General features: G+C 49.9%; 1 protein-coding gene across 1 annotated transcript; it reads right to left on the bottom strand.

Annotated features, from left to right (window-relative positions):
• Positions 1-11,755: 11,755 nt before the first annotated feature.
• On the bottom strand, positions 11,756-12,670 carry LOC148100055 (cell division control protein 2 homolog 3-like). Its single transcript, XM_087850518.1, has one exon. The coding sequence runs from the start codon at positions 12,668-12,670 to the stop codon at positions 11,756-11,758; it is 915 nt and encodes a 304-aa protein (XP_087706644.1).
• Between the last annotated feature and the right edge of the window lie 8,567 nt (positions 12,671-21,237).

The raw sequence follows: 21,237 nt of genomic DNA, 5'->3' as shown, positions 1-21,237 counted from the left end.
CCGCTGCCTGCACTGGTTCGACTATTATGAGCACTATTATGAATTCAGTTTGGACGTGATGTGATCGAGCAGACATGCCAGCAAATCCACTTTGAAGCGCGCGCCATCTCTCCATATCCTACCAGGGTGTAGTCTCAACAAGGGAAACCCGAGTATACTCATTGTCAGGATTTGTGCTTTGATAAGACAAGTGGTGACGTGGTACGCCAGCGTACACTTTTGGCTGTCGGTCATATTTGCCAATCCGTCCGGACCCCCTAAATTCCACTCGCCCACATGCTCCCCGACAAAGGCCGCGGTGACGCCTGTGTCCGTGAAGGACATCTTCATCAGATGCAAGGCGAATGTTCTTGCCACAAACGGGTGTATCTGCAATCGCGTGTGCATGTCCAGTACAAACTCTAATAACTGTACGTCTTCAGAGAAAATCCTGTGGATCAAAAGCCCGGTGATGTTCTGTGCGGTCAGTACGTGCCCCAAGTACAAGGCTTGTGTGCTCTTGATCTCGAGAATGGTATCTATTCTCATGCCGATCGGGAATTCGTTGACGTGCAGACACACGTAGCGAAACCCCCGCTCGGGTGGCTTCGATAGATCTACAGCGTAGTAGACCCTATCGCCGGTCTTACAGTTTATTGTCACCGATGGCATATCCGATGGTGTGTAGGTGAATTCGTTTGGACGGGTAAATTTTCTCGTGAGTCTAGAACATGTGTATATGCCCATCATGTAGTTCGAGTCGATATCCTCGACAGCTGTTCTGCAAACACCGGACGCCTCCTGGTCGTTGGCATCACAACCGTGCTCGCAAGCGACTCTCTCTAAGCCTACGGTGGGGTTGGTTTGAGGCGTGTCGGGGATCTGTCTTCACATCAGCCTAGTGGCATGGCCTTTGTGTTTCTGGATCTTGAAGGCTGTCATGTACGTCATTGTAAAGTAGGGGGAGTGTGTCGTCCCGTAGCGTGCATCGTTTAGGTCGTTGTACATCACTCCGTTAGACCTCCATTTCGACACTTTACCTACAAACTTCAAATCGGCTTTGGTTGCAACACGCAGTACTTCTGGCTCGTCCGATGTGTTCGTTTGAGTACAGGACACTGTCAGGCCGTTCCATTGTCGACGTGTCGACTGTCGGCAGTGGACTTTGTCGGGCGCGCTGCTCTGTTAGCCTACCCGGCTGCCGTGCACTGTCGCCGCTCACAGGGCTGTCGAGTCGGACGTCATGCGCGGACCGGGTGGGCTGGTCGCCACAGCTGTCCGAATATCCTATTGCCGTACTCGGGTGTGAGCCTGCTCTGTTTGCGCGTCACAATGTACATGGCGCTGTAGTTATCGCAGCCTGGGAACATGTCAATCGTTATGGCGTTCGGCAGCTCGGGGTCGATGGCTGTTCGGTTAAGGTTGAATTGTTCAATCACAGCTACGGGTCTGTCCACTGTACAGCCAAAGTGCGTAGGCCTTCTTCTGTACACGTAAAGCCCCGGAGGCAGCCACTTGGATCTCTTCATCTGATACACAACCACAGCGTGGCAACACTTGGTGTAGTCCGTGCTGCGATGGTTCAATATCCATCTGTACGCTGTGACGACTTGGCTCATCTCGAAGGCCCATAGGGGCCTGCCACCGGATCGCGCTCGATATCCTGCTGCTCTCGCGGAGACCCGGTCGTGTCTCACGTGATCGACTCGTCGCACTATATCACCGGCTTTGGGGTCTGTACGCTGATCACAAGGACAGCGTGCCTTTGCCGAACTGGAGGTCCGCTGCAACAGCACGTGTACGCTGTGAGCAAAGTTGAACCTGTGATCTGGACACGGGGCCACCGACATCATTTCAGTCAGACGGAAGCCTTCCGCCCCGGGGACGTAGACCATGTCGTCTATCACAGGCATGGGCTCCAGCGACAGTGCTTTGAATAGAGCACAGCAAAGCCCTCGGTTCGCCATCGAAAACGCTTCGTTGTCCGCGACTCGGGTTCCAGAAGACCTGCTGAGAGATTGCGGGAAGAAACGCAAAGACACACTGGTCAGGTCTTTGCGCAAAGCTACGAACTTGTACAGGCGCGTATCTACGACGAGCTACAAAGACACGCGGAGCGGCCAACTGGGTAAGCCCGGACACAAAAAACACAACAGCAATGACTCGAAGTGTCTAGTGTGTCGGGTGACCTCGGTGAAAAGCAGCAAAGACAGACACAGAGCAGGCGTCAAGCTTCGGTGTCCCTGCAACGTGAGAGTTTGCAGCATGTGTTTAGGAGACAATCCAAGATGGTACTTAAGTCAGCCGCACTTCACGTCGTGTGAGGTCATTACACGCTTTGTGTGCGGGATATGCTCGACCTTTCAGGATGCTGTAGAAAAAGTGTGCTGTCTTTGGCTCTGTGCCGGATGCTCGGCTGGGCGTAGCTCGGGCGAGCCTTGTGTCAAATGTTCACGGGAGACTACAAGTGTGCACGTTGTGGCCAAAGACCAGATCTACGGCGGACTGCCCGGTGGATGACACACAGCGCGTTTGCGACGTGAGCAAAGTGGACCGTTATAGACAGGAGATCAGACATCGTGTACTGCGCAAAGTGTCGCAAAGCAGACACATTTCTCCGTCTGACATCAAAGTATTGTTTCCTGACACGCACACCACGTCCGAGCCGTGTGCGTGCGATTCTACTCAGGGATTGGCTCTGTGCACAAGCTGCACTCCGGTGCTGACCCTAATGGAACTGCTGGCTAAGAACCCCAAGCCCCTGATGGCGTCTCTCGCAGAGAGAGCAATACCGGGCAGGGCCCACATTTGACACACGTACAATAGAGACTTGTTACTGCAAATGTTAAACGATCAACGGTTGCCATTTTGTTCAAACGCACATAACTGCAAAGGCATGCTGGTCAGCGCAGCTGACGGCCAACGCCGGCCGCTGAGAGCGTTGATATCACCTCAAGCGTACGCCGACATCGCGAGGTGTGACAACGACGCCATGAAAACATACAGAGCAAGTCCTACGGCTTGTATATTGTGTTTGCTGTTCAACCAGTCGAGCTCTGTGTCACGCATGCTGAGCTCAGAATCACTGTACCTAGAGCCACCACCAGCTGGACCCGTGTACTATTTCAATATAAAGTTGTCACCTGACCTTGGAATACCACAAGTCGATATTGGAGAACATCACAACTACACAGTGTGCTTTAAAGGCACGGCGGGCTGCTTTAAACCAACATTCTATTACAACTGGAGAGACGTGTTGGCTGCATTACAGATAAATAAATACACATGACATATAATGTAATTGCAAGGAGGTATTTCTGTAGTCTATTGATTACTAGATAGTGGAAAAGGGGTGGGAATAAATAAGCTTATGCTTCTTCCTGCTCCTTTTTGAACATGAAAGTTATTTGTAGTTGTGGTTGCTCGTTTTCTTTTTGTTTTGCTTTGTTTATTTGTCTCTTTTAATTCTATGTTGTTGTACTTTTTTAACATGTTCAAAATAAAGATTCAATCAATCAATCAATCTCACCTTTGTATTGAAAATGCAATGAAGCTCTCAAAAAGAATCCTGACCTTCAACAGGATGAAGCTGTATCCTATTGGAGAACATCACAATTAAGCAGTCAGCTTTAAACCCAAATACTGGCTACATTACAGATTGAAAGTGTGGGAAACTTCACAATCTCACCTCTGTACTGAAAATGCAAAGAAGCTCTCAAAAAGAATCCTTACCTTCAACAGGATGAAGCTGTATCCTATTTGTCAAGAGATTCATTCTAAAAGACACTTCTTCAGCTGAGAGTCAGAGAGTGGAGACACACACGCTGCAGTTTTTACTTGGAAGGACATGATGACAGAACGCTCACACCAGAGTAGGGCCCCTGTGATCTGCGCTCTGTTCATTCACTTGCCTTTATTTATATACAAAAGAAGGTGCATTCGTTTATTACATTGGAATGTGGATATGTCTATGTGTGTGTGTGTGTGCCAGGAGAGGCTTCTCTACCTGGCACGAAGTGAAACTGCTCCTTCCCTGCATGATAACGGGTCACAGTGAACTAAAAACAGTCTAAGTTATACAGAACCCATCATGCAGTATTCTATCATATGCAAACTTATATCACATAAAAGCTTATACTGACTACTAAGTACAATTTTATATTGACACTATTGGAGAATTAAGCAGTCAGCTTTAAACCTAGAGTCTGGCTACATTACAGATTGACAGTGTGGGGAAACTTCACAATCTCACTTCTGTATTGAAAATGCAATGAAGCTCTCAAAAAGAATCCTGGCCTTCAACAGGATGAAGCTGTCTCCTATCTGTCCTTCGCTGTTGCAGTCCAGGTTGCTGAACTCTACACCAAAAGCCACCACTTCAACATCCGTAACCGAAAGTCCGTGTAAGGACTCGTGTTCACCAACACTCTTGTCCAACAGCCCTCCGTGATCGATTACATCTTGCAGCGAAGGGGGGGCTGTGGTGTCCTTCTCCACATAGTACATGCTCATCATCCGGTTGAAAAGTGGGTAATGGTGCATTATATCGTACTTCCTGGTCAGCATTTCTCGTGTCGCGCAAACAAACAGCGAATGCATGCGTTCGCCCAGGTCAAGTTCCACGTTGTCAGCGCGTTTAACGTAATGCTCCAGGAATGCAGCACATTTTATTCCCTTCGACATACACATTTGCACCAGCTCGCTGTCAGCGGCAGCAAGCGAGACATCGGCGAGAGGTTCTTGGAGCTCTATGTCATGGCCTGCCACACACTGATGATTCTTCAACCCGGGCACCGCCATGTCTCGCACGATACGTATTTGACAGAACGTGGTACGTTCCATGTCCGACCTCACTGCGTGGACACGGGCAATGTCGTCTTTGCGTAAGGCTAAGGCCGAACTAGATGAATTCCACAGGTGCCACACATTGGCCTCCGCTCCTCTTGTCAAGAAGAAGTGTTCCTGTAGACTAGGTGTCGTCTCATCCGTAACAGCGGGCTCGGCGTTCGAGTCCATCGGTGCGCTGGAAGGTTATGTTCGTGTAGCAACTGTAGCAACACAGAACTTACCGTGTGTACGCCACTTACCCGGTTTTTATATATATGCACGCGTGGGTGTGTGAAGAAGAAGAAGAAGAAGAAGAAGAAGAAGAAGAAGAAGGAAAGCTTGAGGAAACAGAAATGAGGTCAAGTTGACAAGGCATCGAAACCAACACAGCGATACTTACGTCGTTACTAGAAGCTAGGAAGTGGATAAAAGCCGAGCCCTTGTATCCATTGCGAAATCTGTAGATCCTATTCTCAGGACTGCCGTACACGCCGACTGGTTTCTCTTCCTCCTTGAACGACGGCAACCTCTGCAGTTCTTCCATGGCAGATTCTACACCCAATCTCAACGTGGTGCACATGTGGTTATTTTGAGCCTGGACCATGACGTTGATGTCCAAGTGCAACAACACAGACACTAGGAGCAGTCTCATCATCAGACTCTTGCCGCACTGCCTCGGTGCTAGGCAAAGCGTGTACGGATTTGCATAACGCTCAAAGTCCTTCTCTATGTGATACCAGTGACTTTGCGTGGGTTTCGCGTGGTCGTACGCCTCGGATCCCAGGGGAGCTAGTCCGAGTTTGGACAGTAATGCGTGTTTGTACTTGTAGAGATTGTCGCCCAGTTGTGTGAGCGTAACACCTAACACCACACCTCGCAGGAGTTCAATTTGAAAGGGTTCCAGTCTCATGTCTTTGACTCGGAAATATTCAAACACCCGGTCAATCATGCTGCCGAATCTGCACATGACAGAATGCGAGTCCTGCTTACTAAGGGCGTTGGTCGTTTGCAAAGTCCGCATTCTCGCCCGAGCTCCTTCTAAGCCGAGCCGCTGTATCAAAAGGGCTTGTGCTGTGCGATTCATGAGCAACTGCGTGTACTCGGCGATCGTTTCGGTGTGTTCCCTCTCCTTCTCGCTGTCTCTCGTCATCTTGGACAGTCTGATTCGGATACAGTCCACCGACACCCCGATCGGAGCCACTTGAGATGTAACGATGGGATCCTTGGTGAACTCTGTCAACAGCCACTGGGTATCCTCCGCACACGGGGACAGCGCACCGCGGTGCAACATCGCCACAGCCGGAGAGTGTCCAGCGGACGGAAGCTACAACTATTTCGTCCACGACGACGGCGCGGAACTCTGTCCCACTCGACTTCTCGCAAATAGTCCTGCGTTGTGTCACACGGAAAAAGAACTGAGGTGTCCCACCAAGGCCTCTCTGATGCAGTTTGTCCTTCCGAATAAAATATACTTCAGATACTGCTGGTTATTTTCGGGTACACCTACAGACAACGGCTACATTTTCACCAACGGAGGGGATGCATTAACCGATAGAGATTTGGTCGAACGTAACAGAATTATGATGACGAGTGAGCTGCCCAACGACGTGGATCTCGAACGCCAGTGCGATCGGCGACCCAAGGCGCCCAGGGCCTTTTGGTTAACCAGCGAAGGCCATTTGGTGTACGTGACAAGTAGTTCGGAGGACATGAAATTCCGGTCGATCAGAGCTAGAAACCGCAGTGTGGCACTATCGCTGTGGACCAGCAATCCGGAGCTGTGTGGTCAAACGATGAGGGAGTCCATGTCGGCCTATTCTAACCTCATCCGCATATGCGAACACGCTAGCGTGTCTAGCAACGGGAGGTTCTATAATCTGTATGCCAACTACCCGCTGCCCGTGCAGGGTGAACTGGACGAACTCGCTGGCTGCGAGCTACACGCGTGTGAGGAAAGGGACGTGTGCGGCATTGAGATTCACGACGGGGATCAGCTGTTGGTGTACCTCAGTCCGATGTACGAGAAATACTTTGACTTTATAATGGACCAGAACAACGCCGTTGACCTACGGGGTCGAGTCGCTTGGAGCTCGATGGTTGGTGGAACACGATCTCAACGAAACGTTGTTCACCTTGCGTGTAAAACACAACTGGTTCACAAGAATGTGCATCAGAGTCACAATGTTAATGGCCGCCTTGTAGGCGAAACCGCATGTACCGATGAAACAGTACTAACACTCATCGGACAACCAGTCGTGCACATCCTCAGTGTATCCACGGTACATACATATATATCTAGCTTCACACCATGGCAGAGCAGCTTAACCGAAAAGGAGCCTTGAGGATTAAGATGCGAGAACGTGACAGGTGCGTCTTTGCCACTTGGCGAAGTGCCGTCGTTGCCAGTGCGACTCCCTACTTCCTAAGCAGAACCCAATGCTTTTCTGCGATGGCTAAGCGGGGACCAGGGTACATTGCCCTGACGCATGGCCCCGACGGCGACCTAGCCACGTTTGAGTTGTTCACTAAAGGCAAGGGGTGTATCTGGAAATACACGGTCGGCCCAGACGAGACATGCACAGAGTACGTCTTGTCTTCTGGCAGTGGGTCCGCCGATCGGATTGTGTTTCAAGATCCAGACGGGAAATGTGTGGAGTATGTTTTGTCTTCTGGCATCGAACCCCACGATCGCTTTGTGTTTTCGAACATGGAGTCGCTCATGCTGTATTGCAGAAAGAAGGCGATCGAGCGCTCGGTAGATAAAGATCACTACGACATGATCAGAGGCTTGGAAACGGCCAACCGAGAGGCCTCGTCTCCTCGAGGGATCTGCGATATGATGGGAGACTTACAAGTAACGTCAGACCGCGAGGCTGCTTGCTACGACGGCGGACGACGTTTGGTGTTGCCACCACCGCCTCCTGTCAACAGAAACACTAAACCCGCCGTGAACCGGGTTGCGCGCGAGACACACGGGGATCGTCCTGTTGTTCGCAGAGAGTTAAAGCCCCCGACAGGTACTTGTGAACTAGAGGAAGGCTATCCTCATCTGCCACCGAGACGGTCTCCCGGAGAACGTGGGGTATCAAGGGTCGAGTGGACTGGCAGCGACGAGTACGAGTGGTTGGCGGCGTATCGCGACTGAGAAAAGTGCCGCAGTGAGATCACACCGCAGGGCTCCCCAACTTGGGGAGACACGAAAAGCCACTCCGAAGAAGACTGCAACTGTCCTCCAAATAAATGCCAAACGGAACCCGTCTAGTGTCTCGCAAGTGATTATGTGTCGATGTTTCTGTGCTGATACTGACCTGTAAACGATGACATTTGCATACTTTGTTTTTTGTATCACATTTGATAATAAATGACCACCCTGGAACAACGTGTGGAATGTCCCATCTTTATTTATTCGTGTGCTGTTCAAACCACACGCGTCTGGTAACTGACGCGTGACTCGTACATTAAGTGTGACATTATGAGGGGGAAGTTTATTTAGTATGTGACAGCTAGATGTTAGGTTAAGCATGAGTACTTGGGTGTTTGTCTACATTTGTCCACCTGCAAAGGTATAACCATATCATCACGACTCAATGTATCAAAGTCAAAATGAAATAAGGCCTGAAACAATGACACGGTCCACATTGTACACACATCTCAACGGCTTTATTCAAGAGGTTACACATAACGTATTATAGTACAGAGAAACGTGACATTCTGCGTTCCGCCAGCAACAGAGGCACACAACTCTTGCTCCGTGTTATGACCAGGACACGTATGCCACTGGACGACATCGTGGACATCGTGGTCATAACACGTGACATCGTGGTCATAACACGTATGCCACTGGACGACATCTTCCATCGCTTCCATCAGCGACACTAGGCGGTCGATCGATTAGCCACGCTCGTGTGCGAAACACATAGGACACTCTCTGGTGGTTTCGTTGAGACCCAACGCCGATTCCACTGTCCTAGGTCCATCGGCCGCCTTTGAGCTTATGCAGTCTGAGTCCGAGTGTTGTGTGGGTGCGCGCCCATCAGCACCCAAAACCTGCGATTTGTCCGTCGTAAGTTCGTTGCATTCTCTGCAACACATTGTTGGTAAAAGGAAACAGCGTGAGGAAAAAGCTCAATCCCGCACTGCAGGTCAACATTAACCTCCTAGGACCTGGCGTCCACATATGGGGACATCACATTTTTGGGTTATTTAGACCAAAATACTCAATTTTGCTCTACAAGGGCCTGATATCCACTTGCGAGGATATTATACTGCTACTGTTCTATCAAAATGTTAAACGAATATCCTCATATGTGGCTCTCATTTTTCATAAAAACAAAAATAAGGTAAAAAAAAATCTGGTAATTCTTTGTTTTTACATTGATCGGGCCCCAATATGCCCAAATATCAAAGAGAAATTAAAACTGCATGTCGTGGAAGAGTTCGGGTCTTAAGAGGTTAAAAACACAAGGCCCTCTGTATGTGATAGTAACGGAGGGACTCAGTGTAGTTTCCTTCTTGTGTAAAGCACCAGATGCCCTCGGTGCGATGTCCCACCCCAGCCTGCGAAGCTGACACGTATGAGCTCGGTCAAACACCAGGTGATTTGTTTCAGCAGCTCAGTTGGATTTGCGTGTCCGGTGAAATGCAAGTCGCCCGTGTAAATTATATAGTCTCCGCAAAACCTGGCGATCAGACCTTCGTAGTCATCCGACATGATGCTAGGGTACGTGAACATGAGACCCAATGCACCCTTGTAGCGAAGAACCGCATCGCGACAGAACAGTGCTTCGACCAAATCGTTGGCAGGTTTTACATCTGTGAGATGCACCACCTTTGCGGCAAATAGCTTGTGTGCTATGTAGTAATCCGTTACGCCGGAACAGCTGTCCACTGACAGTATCTCAGGTATGGTGGGAAATCTGATCCCCTTGGCCTCGGTGATCAAGCTAGACAAGCAGCCGGCTCCATGTTCAAAACACACCGGGGTGGTTCTCAGCAAAGCTGCTACGCTACCACACATTCTCTTCCACCAATTAGAAGGATGCTTCTCATCGGGGTATTTGCGGCTGATCGCAATGCTGTCGCAAAGCAACACATGGTCACTGTGAGCGCATTGTGTAGGTGAAACCCAAACCGACCGGGTGTCATTCTTCTCTATAGTTGCGAGCTGGGTCTCGGAGCAAGTGTACCATAAGTCATCCTCGTGTTCCATACATACAGCCAGCATATTCCTAGGTCGGCCGCTCCTGGCGTCTAGGTCGGCCGCCCTTGGCGTCTAGGTCGGCCAGTCTTGCGGCCGTCTGTAAAAACATGGTACACAAAACACACACAAGCATCAGTGTACCGACCACATATGTACCACTTGATGTATAAAGTACGCAGCATACACACAATACATATACTATACACAATGTTCAGTGGAAACAAACAGAACAGTGTGTACCGAACAAAATGTCTCTGTCAGCATTCTAGGTCGGCGGTTGCTCGTTCTCAGTCGGTCCGACTCACTACACCGAACCCTTTCACAAGCGTATAGAGCCCCAAGACTACCGGTGTGTTCGTCGATTGCAAGTGGGTTTGCTGGGAGACATGTGGCAGTCAAAAGCTTGCGTTCGCGTGCTAGTCAGCCTGCTAGCACTTTGGCTGGAGTGTTGCAGCCAAAGTGCGATTGGCTACGCTGGCCAAGAACAACTAGCTGTATTTGGGAGACTGTCTTATTCGCTCCCATTACCTGGCTATTTGGAAAGTCCTACTTCTGTCTTTCGAAAAAACGGTCAGGTCGTCAGGCCAGCTAGCCACCATCTGTATGAAGTGACACACACTGGATTGGGGTACCAGGTCACCATTCGATTTCTTACTTGCAACGACGAAGGGCAATATGTGTTAGGCGGGAAGAGATTCACTGTCATCGCAAAGCCAATCGATCGAGGTCTATATTATTACACGTCAAAGGCGCGCTGTGGAACGGGAAGGACGCCGTGTAGCATAACAGACAGCACAGCAGTTATCACTCCGCTAGATGGAGTCGGCGCAATTTACACGTTTCACGTTGAGACTCCCGACATCTGGCGTGTAATAGAGATATGGAACCACACTATGAGCCCAACACAAAGGCTGACCAGTGGCTGTTTTATAACCCCCAAACGGTACGACGTTTGTGGGGCACGGCAATGTAAACTACAAGTATTTCATGTACACACGGCGAAGTGCTGAAGCGGATCAGTCCTGTTCACAAGTCAGTCGGTCTCTCGACGCTAATCCGGACGACGCTGATCCAATCGATGATCCTGCCACTGGGAGCACGGCAGAGGAACCCGAGCACATGACACCGCAGACTACCACTCGCTGTACGTAGTACGCACATATGCCCCGCTGCGATATCACGATATCGCCGCGGTTGTTGGATTTGGTTTCAAGTAAAAAAAACCAATGCACTCTTTTTATCCTTAGTGTGCACAGACGACTACCGCATTGACATACCCAAATTGGACCCCCTGCAGCCCGTGGACACCACCAAGGTGCAGCTGTATGCCATATTAGCTAAACGTAAGCCAGCCGAATGCCACACGTCTGTATATGTGTGTAATATATAAACTACGTGTTAGTTACCATGGTATATGTTCACAGTTGACAGCATAGAAGCCACGATCAACAAAGTCAACGTGTGCTGTTCCAACGCCAGCCGCAACGGAGGACTCGACACAAAAGTGTTGCTCCTGCCACTGTTTGCGTGTCTCTACATATGAACAACGATGCTGTTGGGGTCTGCTCGGTGTCAACATTTGGTTATTATATGGACTCTGGTTGTATGCATAACAATCTTGTCTTCCACGCAAATAAAAAAAAAACACACGACTGCACAATGACAAAGGGAGTGAGATGCTTTATTGGATGAATGCACAAACATATACACATACATATGAGTGTCCCCACATCGCAACACAAATGCACACTAGCGGGATTTACAGGCTGTGCGCTGAATGCCAGCGTAACGTTTCACACGGTCAATATCAACATCGGTGATCGCGGCGGCGATCCGTTTCCATCTACTGTCATCCAGTAACGTCCGCGCAGTGAGTCTGCGCTTCGGGTCGTACTGCAGCAATGGCAACGCGATTCTCTTCACCGCCGTACACCGCATCAGGGTGGGCATTACACGCATGGGATTCCAGATGCTCTCCTCGTCGTGGTCGTCGCGGCCGAGAGTTTCCTTGATGATTTTATACGTTGGAAAGTTTTTACTGTGAAAGGTCATCGTCGACTCCATGGCATCTACTATCAGCACGCCCAGGCTCCACATGTCGATAGCGCAGGTATACTGCGCGATACCCTCCTTCTTTGTGTCAAATAATTCCGGGGCTCTGTAGGACTCCGTTACCAACCCAGAACTCATGGACTTCGCAGCATACCTAGAAAGGCCCATATCTGCCACCTTCACGGTTAGTGTGTCCGCTGTGAGCAACACATTAGCGGGTGTCAGATCTCTGTGTATCATGTTAAGCCCGTGCATGTAAGACAGAGCTTCGGCAATCTTCAGAGAGAAACGGCTGATAAACGTAATCGACAACAGGCCCGAGTGATAGCGTCCCTGGTAGATCACCTCAAACAGCGTTAAAGGGAGGTAGGGCATGAGCGTTGATATCTCGCCATCGTGAAGAAAACAGTCCAGCGTCTCCACTATATTAGGATGGCCTCTCAAAGCCGATAGACAAGACAGTTCCCGGACAGTGGAGTCCATCATACTGCCGTCTTTGTAATTGCGGAGGCACTTCAACGCATAGCGTTGATCGGTAACGCGACATTTAACGTGGTACACAACACCATATGCCCCTTTGCCTACCTGTGCAACAATGTCGTACTTGTCCATGGTGATCACGCGAGACGCATGTAATGTCAATCCACTACAGTGACAAATGAGCGATGGTGGTGGTACAACTGCAGAAGCACTTCGCAGGTGTTGATGTTGAACAGAGTCTTGGTGGTTTCGCACGTGTCGATGTCGGTCGAGGTAATGGGCTGTGATTCGGTGGCACGCTTACGGCGTGTCAACCAGTTAATTTCTCTGCGAAACACACTGTTCCATCGACGACTGTTGGAATTGGAACTGTGGCGGACCGCTGATCGTTTAGCTCTTCTTGTAGCCGTTGCGCGGCGAGCTAGAGTACTCGCCGATACAGGTTCCGGTTTCTGAGTCTCAGAAATCACAGCGGGCAACTGCGACTCTGGTTGTTCGAGTATCGGTGTGCCTGTTGGCAGATCGCGTATAACAATAACATCAGAACACCCGGGTTTGTTTTCAACCGTATATCTTCGAACCAGCAACTTGGACTCCCCTGTCAAAGTAGAGCTGTGTATTGGAGCAATTACATTGTTCACGTCGTCCGTTCTTTGGTCTTTCACACATAGAACGGCAGCGTTTCCATTGGACACTATGGACTTGTAGAAGTCAATGGCGTCCCCGTCAGTTGTGCCTGCATGGACTGGCTCGATAATCAGGTTGCCGCATAATGATTTCCTAATGCGCCGCTAGCACTTGGCATCTTTTGCATGTATGAACCCACGCACGGTATCTTCCTGTAATAATACTATGTACGATACATAGTTGGATGTCTCCAAGTCGGCCACCAGACACGATAGATCCGTGGAAGTGTAGCCTGTTGCGGCAAACGTATACCGTGTCACCGCTCTGATATCAAATTCCTCTCCGTGTTGCTGTTCGAGCACACCACCGCCGTCCTGCACAAGCGAGGAGTACTCCCGGAGCAAGGTGTTGGCGGACTCACACAGAGGAATTGGTGTTACCTCTACTCGGCAGTTTGATGCTATGCTATTTAAGTACGTGTCCACACTGTTGATAGTACCTTGCCTTCTTAAATAAACAAAACCACTAAGCGTTTGGTCACCCGTATATCTGATCACCGTGGAATACAAAGCAAACGCCTTGTTCCTGAGGCGTTCCAATAAGTCCTTTGTGAAGCTCTCTGAATATATAGGTGTAGTGAATCTAAAACGGTTTAGGTATCTCATCGTTGTAGAGTAATGCTGAAACCCTTATGCCGTCCCTATGTATGATCAACAAACACAAGGCAACACAGCACAGCACAGCACAGCACAGCACGTTACTGCCTGCCGTCCCCACAGGTCGACAATATAATGCGCGCTGGGTTGGAGCCTGCTGGACACTTATTGGCAGTGGTACTGCCTTTTTATTGCGTCTGTGTGTAATGTAACAATAACGTCAAGTCCACCAAAACCCTGATATGACAAAAGAAATACAAACGACATTGGGTTCATTGTGACATTGAAGACTTATTCATATGTACACAATACTTTGATTACATTATTCAAATAAAAGACAACCATCGCCACTTTCAGCCTAGAGACCAGGTGATAGTGTCACTCCAGTCGCTCCAGTAGTTCTGAACTGCCATTGGGATCCCGGGTGTCCATCTAGCTCTCGCGGTCACGGTTCCATCTTCGTACGAGGCAGGAACCTTTAGTTGACAGCTCTTGTTCCTGACACACCGTCGAATCTCTCTGAAAGATAGAGCGTTTTCTTTCCGCCACTCTACGTCCACGTACATGCTGGACATTGACCTGTGACTCCATCGGTCTATGGTAATGGTAGAGCCTGACGCTGAAAGCGTATTCAGCGGCGGTAGCGCACATTGATGTGGTGCATGTTCTGATGTTACTATTGACCTATGCTGTTACTCTTTGTTACAATGGATCTCACCACAGGGCCTCCAGAGCAGTCTGCGAAACTGCTGCCAAGAAAGAGGAAACTTGATTCCGGTGCCCCTGTAAAACAAGCAGCTACGGACAAGGACGACGATGAGCAACTTGTCATTCCAACGCCAGACATGGAATTCGGCTTACAGTCGATGACCAAGGAAGATATGAAGAAGGCCGTCGTGAGTCAAGTTCGTCTACATCGTGTCCACGCACCAGCGGCTTTTGTGCACACCCAAGGCCTACATGGCATAAACCTGGAGAGGTACAACAATTACAGACTGGCTGCGGTGTCGTGGTTTGCATACATCATACCGCTCTGCACATCTGCACATCCACACTCGATCTGTTGGACAGACATGTGGTAACGTCACTGCAAAACGGCATCGAGCTCCAGGACCTGTTGCACGAGATTAGATCTACACGTGCGGCATGTTTAATGCTTTCGTGTCACATGCACAGCGTTTTCAGGACCGTGGGGTTATAGCATGTGTATCTCGCGTATCGCTGGCCTGTGAAAGCGGTTACCGCGGACCCCAACTGTGATGAGGATGACGTGGAATGTACTACAGTGGACGGTGTACGGTGACTGCGTGGTGTGCACCGGTCGATTTGTGACAACCGCTTGTGCAGAGAGAGCATTGCGAACATTGTCGGCTTCGTCCTGCTGCGGTTGTAAAGAACTGGTCGGATGACATTGCTGTACAAAGTGTTTTTGTCATGTATACACATTGTGAAAACAAATAAACGAACGCATTTGATATATCAGACTGTATGTTTTTTTTTTTATTTGTCGTTGGAACATAAACATTGTCTTGTTACATTCACACATTAGCAAGCAACAGATCGATTGAATGCCACACTCATTACTAATTATATCTATGATCGTTGGCGTGTAACACAAGAGGAATCGTGCCGACTTCGTTGCCTCGCCCGTCTCTTGTAGGTTCCCTGTCCCGTATTTGCCCGGTGCCACTACGATCCCGGACGGCTTTTTTGATTCTGCTGTCACAACACCAGGCTTCAGTTGGTGAGGCCCACGCTAGTATCACCACGGGGGTCTCGTTTGTGCACAGCCATACCCTCGAGACCGATCCTGGGTTCGTAGCACCTCGATGTGTTCTCCAATGCAATACACACGAAGAGGTCGAGCAAGGATCCCCGCTTTAATTAGCGCTTCCAGGCCAGTCGAGATATTCGTTTCAAAAATAACGCCTTCGAAGAAACGTTTGAGGCACAAGCACCTGCCCAACGGGTTTTGATCGGGGTGCCTACGGCGGTCCCGTGTGTACACACTGGTTTTGACGATCGTCTGTGTGACCACCAGCTCGGTTTCACCATTGTTTGCTCATAGTTCCACGGTGGTATTCATATTTGGGGGGGGGGGGGGTTTGTGTAATTTACATTGTGCTGCAAAGCGTTGTTACCGGCTTTGTGTGAAGTCAAAGTTTGAGTCGGCGGACTTATGCTCTGGGTAGGCGGACGAATGCTTTGAGTCGGTGGACGAATGCTCTGTGTCGGCGGACGAATGCGCTGAGTCGGCGGACGATTGCTCTGGGTCGGCAGACGAATGCTCTGGGTCGGCGGACGAATGCGCTGAGTCGGCGGACGATTGCTCTGGGTCGGCGCACGAATGCGCTGAGTCGGCGCACGAATGCGCTGAGTCGGCGCACGAATGCGCTGAGTTGGCGGACGAATTGACATCACTGTGAATGGCATTGTACATCACTGTGAATGGCAACTGTGATATGCCGGATCGGTGTATTATAAACTCTGTGGAGTGTACTCTCAGCTGAACACAGACGGTCTGCGATGACAACTAAAGACACTGATTAACACCCAGGCATTCATCGCTTACAACTGCCAGAACCATGGCCAGTAACTCAAGAGACCAGATTACCGATATTCAAAACAAAAGAGCCGTCATACTTGATGAGATGCCACAACCGTGGACCTCAGAGCGTGTGGTGAGACCGTGCTGGCTGAACATAGACGCATCGGGTCCACGGGCATGATTCACATCGCAGGGTCGTACGACACATACAAATGCGTAGACTGCAACATAGTCTTGTCGGGATACAAAAAGGCCGACAGAAGCCTAAACGAGCACGTCCTTCGTAACGCTGCCAAAGGGCACCGATGCCGTTACCTAAAGGCTAAGTTTAAACGCCGCGAGAACGAACTGCGGCTGTTAGAAGGCCTGCTACGCTTTCAGGAAGGCCGAGTTGCTTTCCCATTGCACCTACTGCTCGCAAAAGATCAGTACACGATACTGGCGGGGTGCTGGTATTGCGTGCTGTGCTCGCAGAAAAGGGGAGATGTTCACCATCCAGCATGTGCCGACATGGCTTCGGAGTTGAAACAGTTTCTTATCAAGACAACTCTGGCGATAAGGCCCGCGGGAGCTTCGTTGTTCACCAAAGCGGCGGTTCCTGGGACCGTAGACTATGCACTGGGCGATATATGGGAAACCGACGCAACCGCCATTCGCACCGTTTGCGATTTCTCGGAGTTAGGACATAAGGCGAACATGGACCATTTGCCATGGACTCGGGACAAACACCGATGTGCTGCTTGTGATTTGTTTCAGCACAACTTTGTGGTAGGAGACACCTTTGTGGGCGAGCACATCTATTACATATACAACGAAGGTAAGCGTTGTCCGTATATCGACGCGAGATACGACAGAGACGAGATACTCTACGAACTCGGACAGCAACGTTCCCGGAGAGGACTACTCGCCTTCCCGAGTTGCGTACTCACAGCCGAGCGGGGCTACAGCTCCGTGGCTGGTCTGGAACGATGCCTAGTGTGTGGAGTTAATACTATACAAGACAAGTATCTGCCTTTGCCTGGTCATGATGCCTGGTGTTGTGATATGAAACAGGCCTTGGAGAATAAACTGGAGAATCTGCGACTCGTGTAATCCTAAAGACAACACGGTTCATTTTCTTCCTCTACAATTTTGATATATGTCTGTGTGCTTCACACCTCATATGTTACACAATATACCAGTACCCTCGCTGTATGTCACATCACACCACACAAGATGATATCAACCCCTATGTTTTTACGTGCTCTTGTTTAACTCTCGATAGAGTGTAGCGGATTGTTGTACTAAGGGACCAGGTGCGCAATAAACAATCTTTTTGTGGAAAACCTAGTACTGTTTTTGTTTCTTCTTCCTCTTCTTTTTCCACCACCACTCACAATACTGTAGCGCAGGGTTGCAGATACCATGACAGAACACAACCCCTCGGTTGCTTATCAAGATAGCGTAGACACACTGCTCTTGACCATAATAGATGGAACGATAACACACCGTACCCAGCAGTGTGTCGCTAATAAAGGGCGAGCATTTAGGGTGTTGAAACGTGCTGTCTGTGATGTGTTACGGATGCATAGAACGGAATACCGCAGTAAGCGTTGGTTGTTTCTTCACAACGAGTATCTGTAATAGTGTCCTTGGCGGACAGCAACGTAGTGTACTTTGAAAACTTGCAATTGTAATAACCACATGCACGTCCACACAGGCATGCTCTCACTGCAGACCACCGCCACCGAAGTGCCAATGGTCACAGGTGTGGTACGCACCTTGTTTTCAGACGGCATTATTAACTGGGGACGCGTAGTAAGCCTTGTGGCTTACGGCACAGTGTTACTGCAAGCGTCGAAGTCAACCTTGGGACCCGAGTGCGCTTACGGGATCGGCGTGTCGATAGCAGCCTACATTACAGACAATCACATGGATTGGCTTGTGGGCACCGACGGTTGGGTATGTTCTTTCTTTATTTTTGTGTCCCTTTTGCCTAGTAGACACTCTTAAAAATTTACAATGATGGACACAACAACCCTCACATCTGTTGTCACGTGTTACTCTTTTCAGGACAGATTCGTGGACACCTTCGACCGAGTACACCAACGGCTGTGGCTGTCAATGCAAGGAAAGCTGCTTTTGCTTGGTGTGGGATTAGGTTTACTGTCAGTTTTACTATGATACAAGATAATAAATACAATTTACACACACATACGTGGTACATGTCTTCTTTCCATGCTTACACTGTGCAATGTACATGGGGAATATGCACCATCAACATCACAGTCTACAAACAAATCACATCACAGCCCCAAACCCCGTAACTTCGAGCAGTTGTTCCAGTGTGACGTCGGAAGTCAACGTTTGGTCTCCGGAATAGGATTCTAGGTTAGACAAAAACCAACTTGTTGTCAACATATCCCATTCGTCGTAGACACACTCGTGGCCCGTGTGCACATTTACGCTGTCCAACACAGGGTCTGAGTCCAGTAATACATCCTCTGGTACAGCTGACGTGACAAGTCCTAGCGTTACCTCGGACCAACAAGAACGGTCTCGCGGACACAGCTCCGACACTGGCCACTCCACATCCAACCCTGTAGTTTGCCACTGCGGGAGAAGCTGCCTCAAGTCGGCCTGTGCATGTTGTACGAGCGCACCACCGGAGCTCATGCACTTCTCGGGCGTAGCGTTTCTTCGCATCCCGTCGTTTGCGGCTGTAATAATCACTTGATGATGAATTAACATCGTGCGATTCACCTCTCCCCAGTCCTCACACAGGCGGCCCCACCAATAAGTTGCGCTTTCGTCGAGCCGGGGTGTCAGAGCGTAGCTTTTTATGTCATGGTACACCAGACCGATTGCGTGTAACACATTGAAAATGTCGTACACCCTTCTTTCTTTGACGCTCAGTGTCACAGAGAGACTCCTAGGGACATAGGGTCCGGGATTACTGTGCACGTGCCGATACACCACCTCGGTGTAGTGTAGCAGATGACAATCTCGGTTTTTCTTGTGTCGTATACATATCCCCATCACAGGTACGACTTTGAGGGCCTGTAGGACGTGCAGCGCGTCGTAGAATGTGCGCACCCAGGACTGCGTTTCATGTTGAGCCCGCAACCCCTTCAAGGCGCCGCAAACATGTTCCGGTTCAGTGTGGCGCATTATCATCAGCATTTTGGTAGCGTGGCTCTGCAGAAAAGAATCGCTCCCACGCCTCCGTGTCATGGTGACGGTGTAGCATTGGCGCTCCACCGCCACTGCTTTTGTACTGCCCTTCGCAGGGTCCGGTTGGAGGGTCGGTCGGGTCGTTCTCCGAACGGGTGATTTTCCAGAAAGTTTGAACGTGAGCCTAAGTGAACTTCTCAAGATGAGTCAAAGTGCAGCAAATAAATACGGAAATGTGTTCTCCAGGTGCCATCGGCTCCTTGTCAACTGCATTCTGGACCACTATGCGGACTCACGGGCCTTAATTGACAAGGGCGAGGAGGACGACAGTGTCCTCGATGGTGATGGTGATGGTGATGATGATGATGATGATGATGACACCGACGACGAGGACGAGGGGGCTAACAGCATCATGCCACACGAGTTAAGGCAAGGGAGTGCGACGGACCGGCTGCACGAAGACGATGACACTATACCTTACGTGTTACACCAAGCTAACAACATGTACTTCAGCAACGCCAATGACATTAGTGGGTCGTGTCCACTCACATACTAACCATCCACCCCATGCTATAAAAATACGCTTTACATCTTTTCATACCAGGCGCATCGAAATGGCGACCGAGTCAATGTCACACTTCATCCGAAACAATGGGGGATCGGTGCTGCGGCCAGCGCGCAACATACCAGGAGTCTGCCGAGCCGGAGTCAGGCAAACGTGGCACGGTTCGCCGAGCCAGTCCTGACCACTACCGCACCAAACCGCAGCTGTTTTAACGAACGCCAAAGGCTTGCGTGGCATAATCTTGGTATATGAGGCCCTAGGATGACATCGCTCAGAATTTTACAAACACAGAGGACGCTTCGGTCGAACACTCCTAAAACACAAGGCGGAGTTCTGGTGGGCATGTGTGTATAAATTGGACTGCCTGGCTTCGTGCATACCACCAATGCTCAACACAGCATATGCGTCTGACACGAATAGAATGTCTCACTACAGCCATCCGAATATGTCGGGTTCCGCATCAACCCTGACGACAGACACCACGACCAACTTTTCGACCAGTCTAAGCTGTGAGCCACAAGTCACGTGGCGTCAAGTAGGCCACGGTGGAGTTTCGCCTTCTGCGCAAATAGACGAGCGCGCCCCCGAAGCCACATTGCTTCGGTCGAACTCCGAGTCTTTGTGCGAGTCTGACACAGATGAAAATTGAAGAGGGTTGTTCTTGTGGCGACGACACCAGTGACTCCGACGACGCCAGTGACTCCGACGACGCCAGTGACTCCGACGACGCCAGTGAGAGCGACGACACGAGTGAGAGCGGCGACGCGAGTGAGACCGATGCCGACAGTCACGACGAAGGCCAGTGTAACGACCTGTCCTGCTGCGATCCGGCTCTGATGTACCACTCCGAGGACGAGGTCTCGTACTACCGGAACAGAGGCATGGCCTTCGAGGACCAGTGTGACGGCACCGGCTTTTGGTACGACCCTGGACCTTGGATGTCGTTTGGAAAAGCGACCGGTGTTGTGTTTGAAGACGTCGGCCTCCGCCACCACCACCAGCAACAACAACAACAACAACCCAGGATTTCGTTGTTTATTGCTTTGTCGTGTATGTTACCCACAGCCACCTACTACTCGTGTGTGTATCGTTTTTACCTACAGTATATCTCAAGTTGTGCCCCTTTGTTGTGTGTATATTCTCATCTTAA

Source organism: Neolamprologus brichardi, chromosome 13 (assembly GCF_056152115.1).
Source record: "Neolamprologus brichardi isolate AB-2024 chromosome 13, ASM5615211v1, whole genome shotgun sequence".
Lineage (NCBI taxonomy): Eukaryota > Metazoa > Chordata > Actinopteri > Cichliformes > Cichlidae > Neolamprologus > Neolamprologus brichardi.
Note: the sequence above shows the minus strand (reverse complement) of the source record. Positions and strands in the feature narration are given on the sequence as shown.

Excerpts from the sequence above, each read along its gene's own strand:
- LOC148100055 (XM_087850518.1), bottom strand. The coding sequence starts at position 12,670 with ATGGACAAGTACGACATTGTTGCACAGGTAGGCAAAGGGGCATATGGT.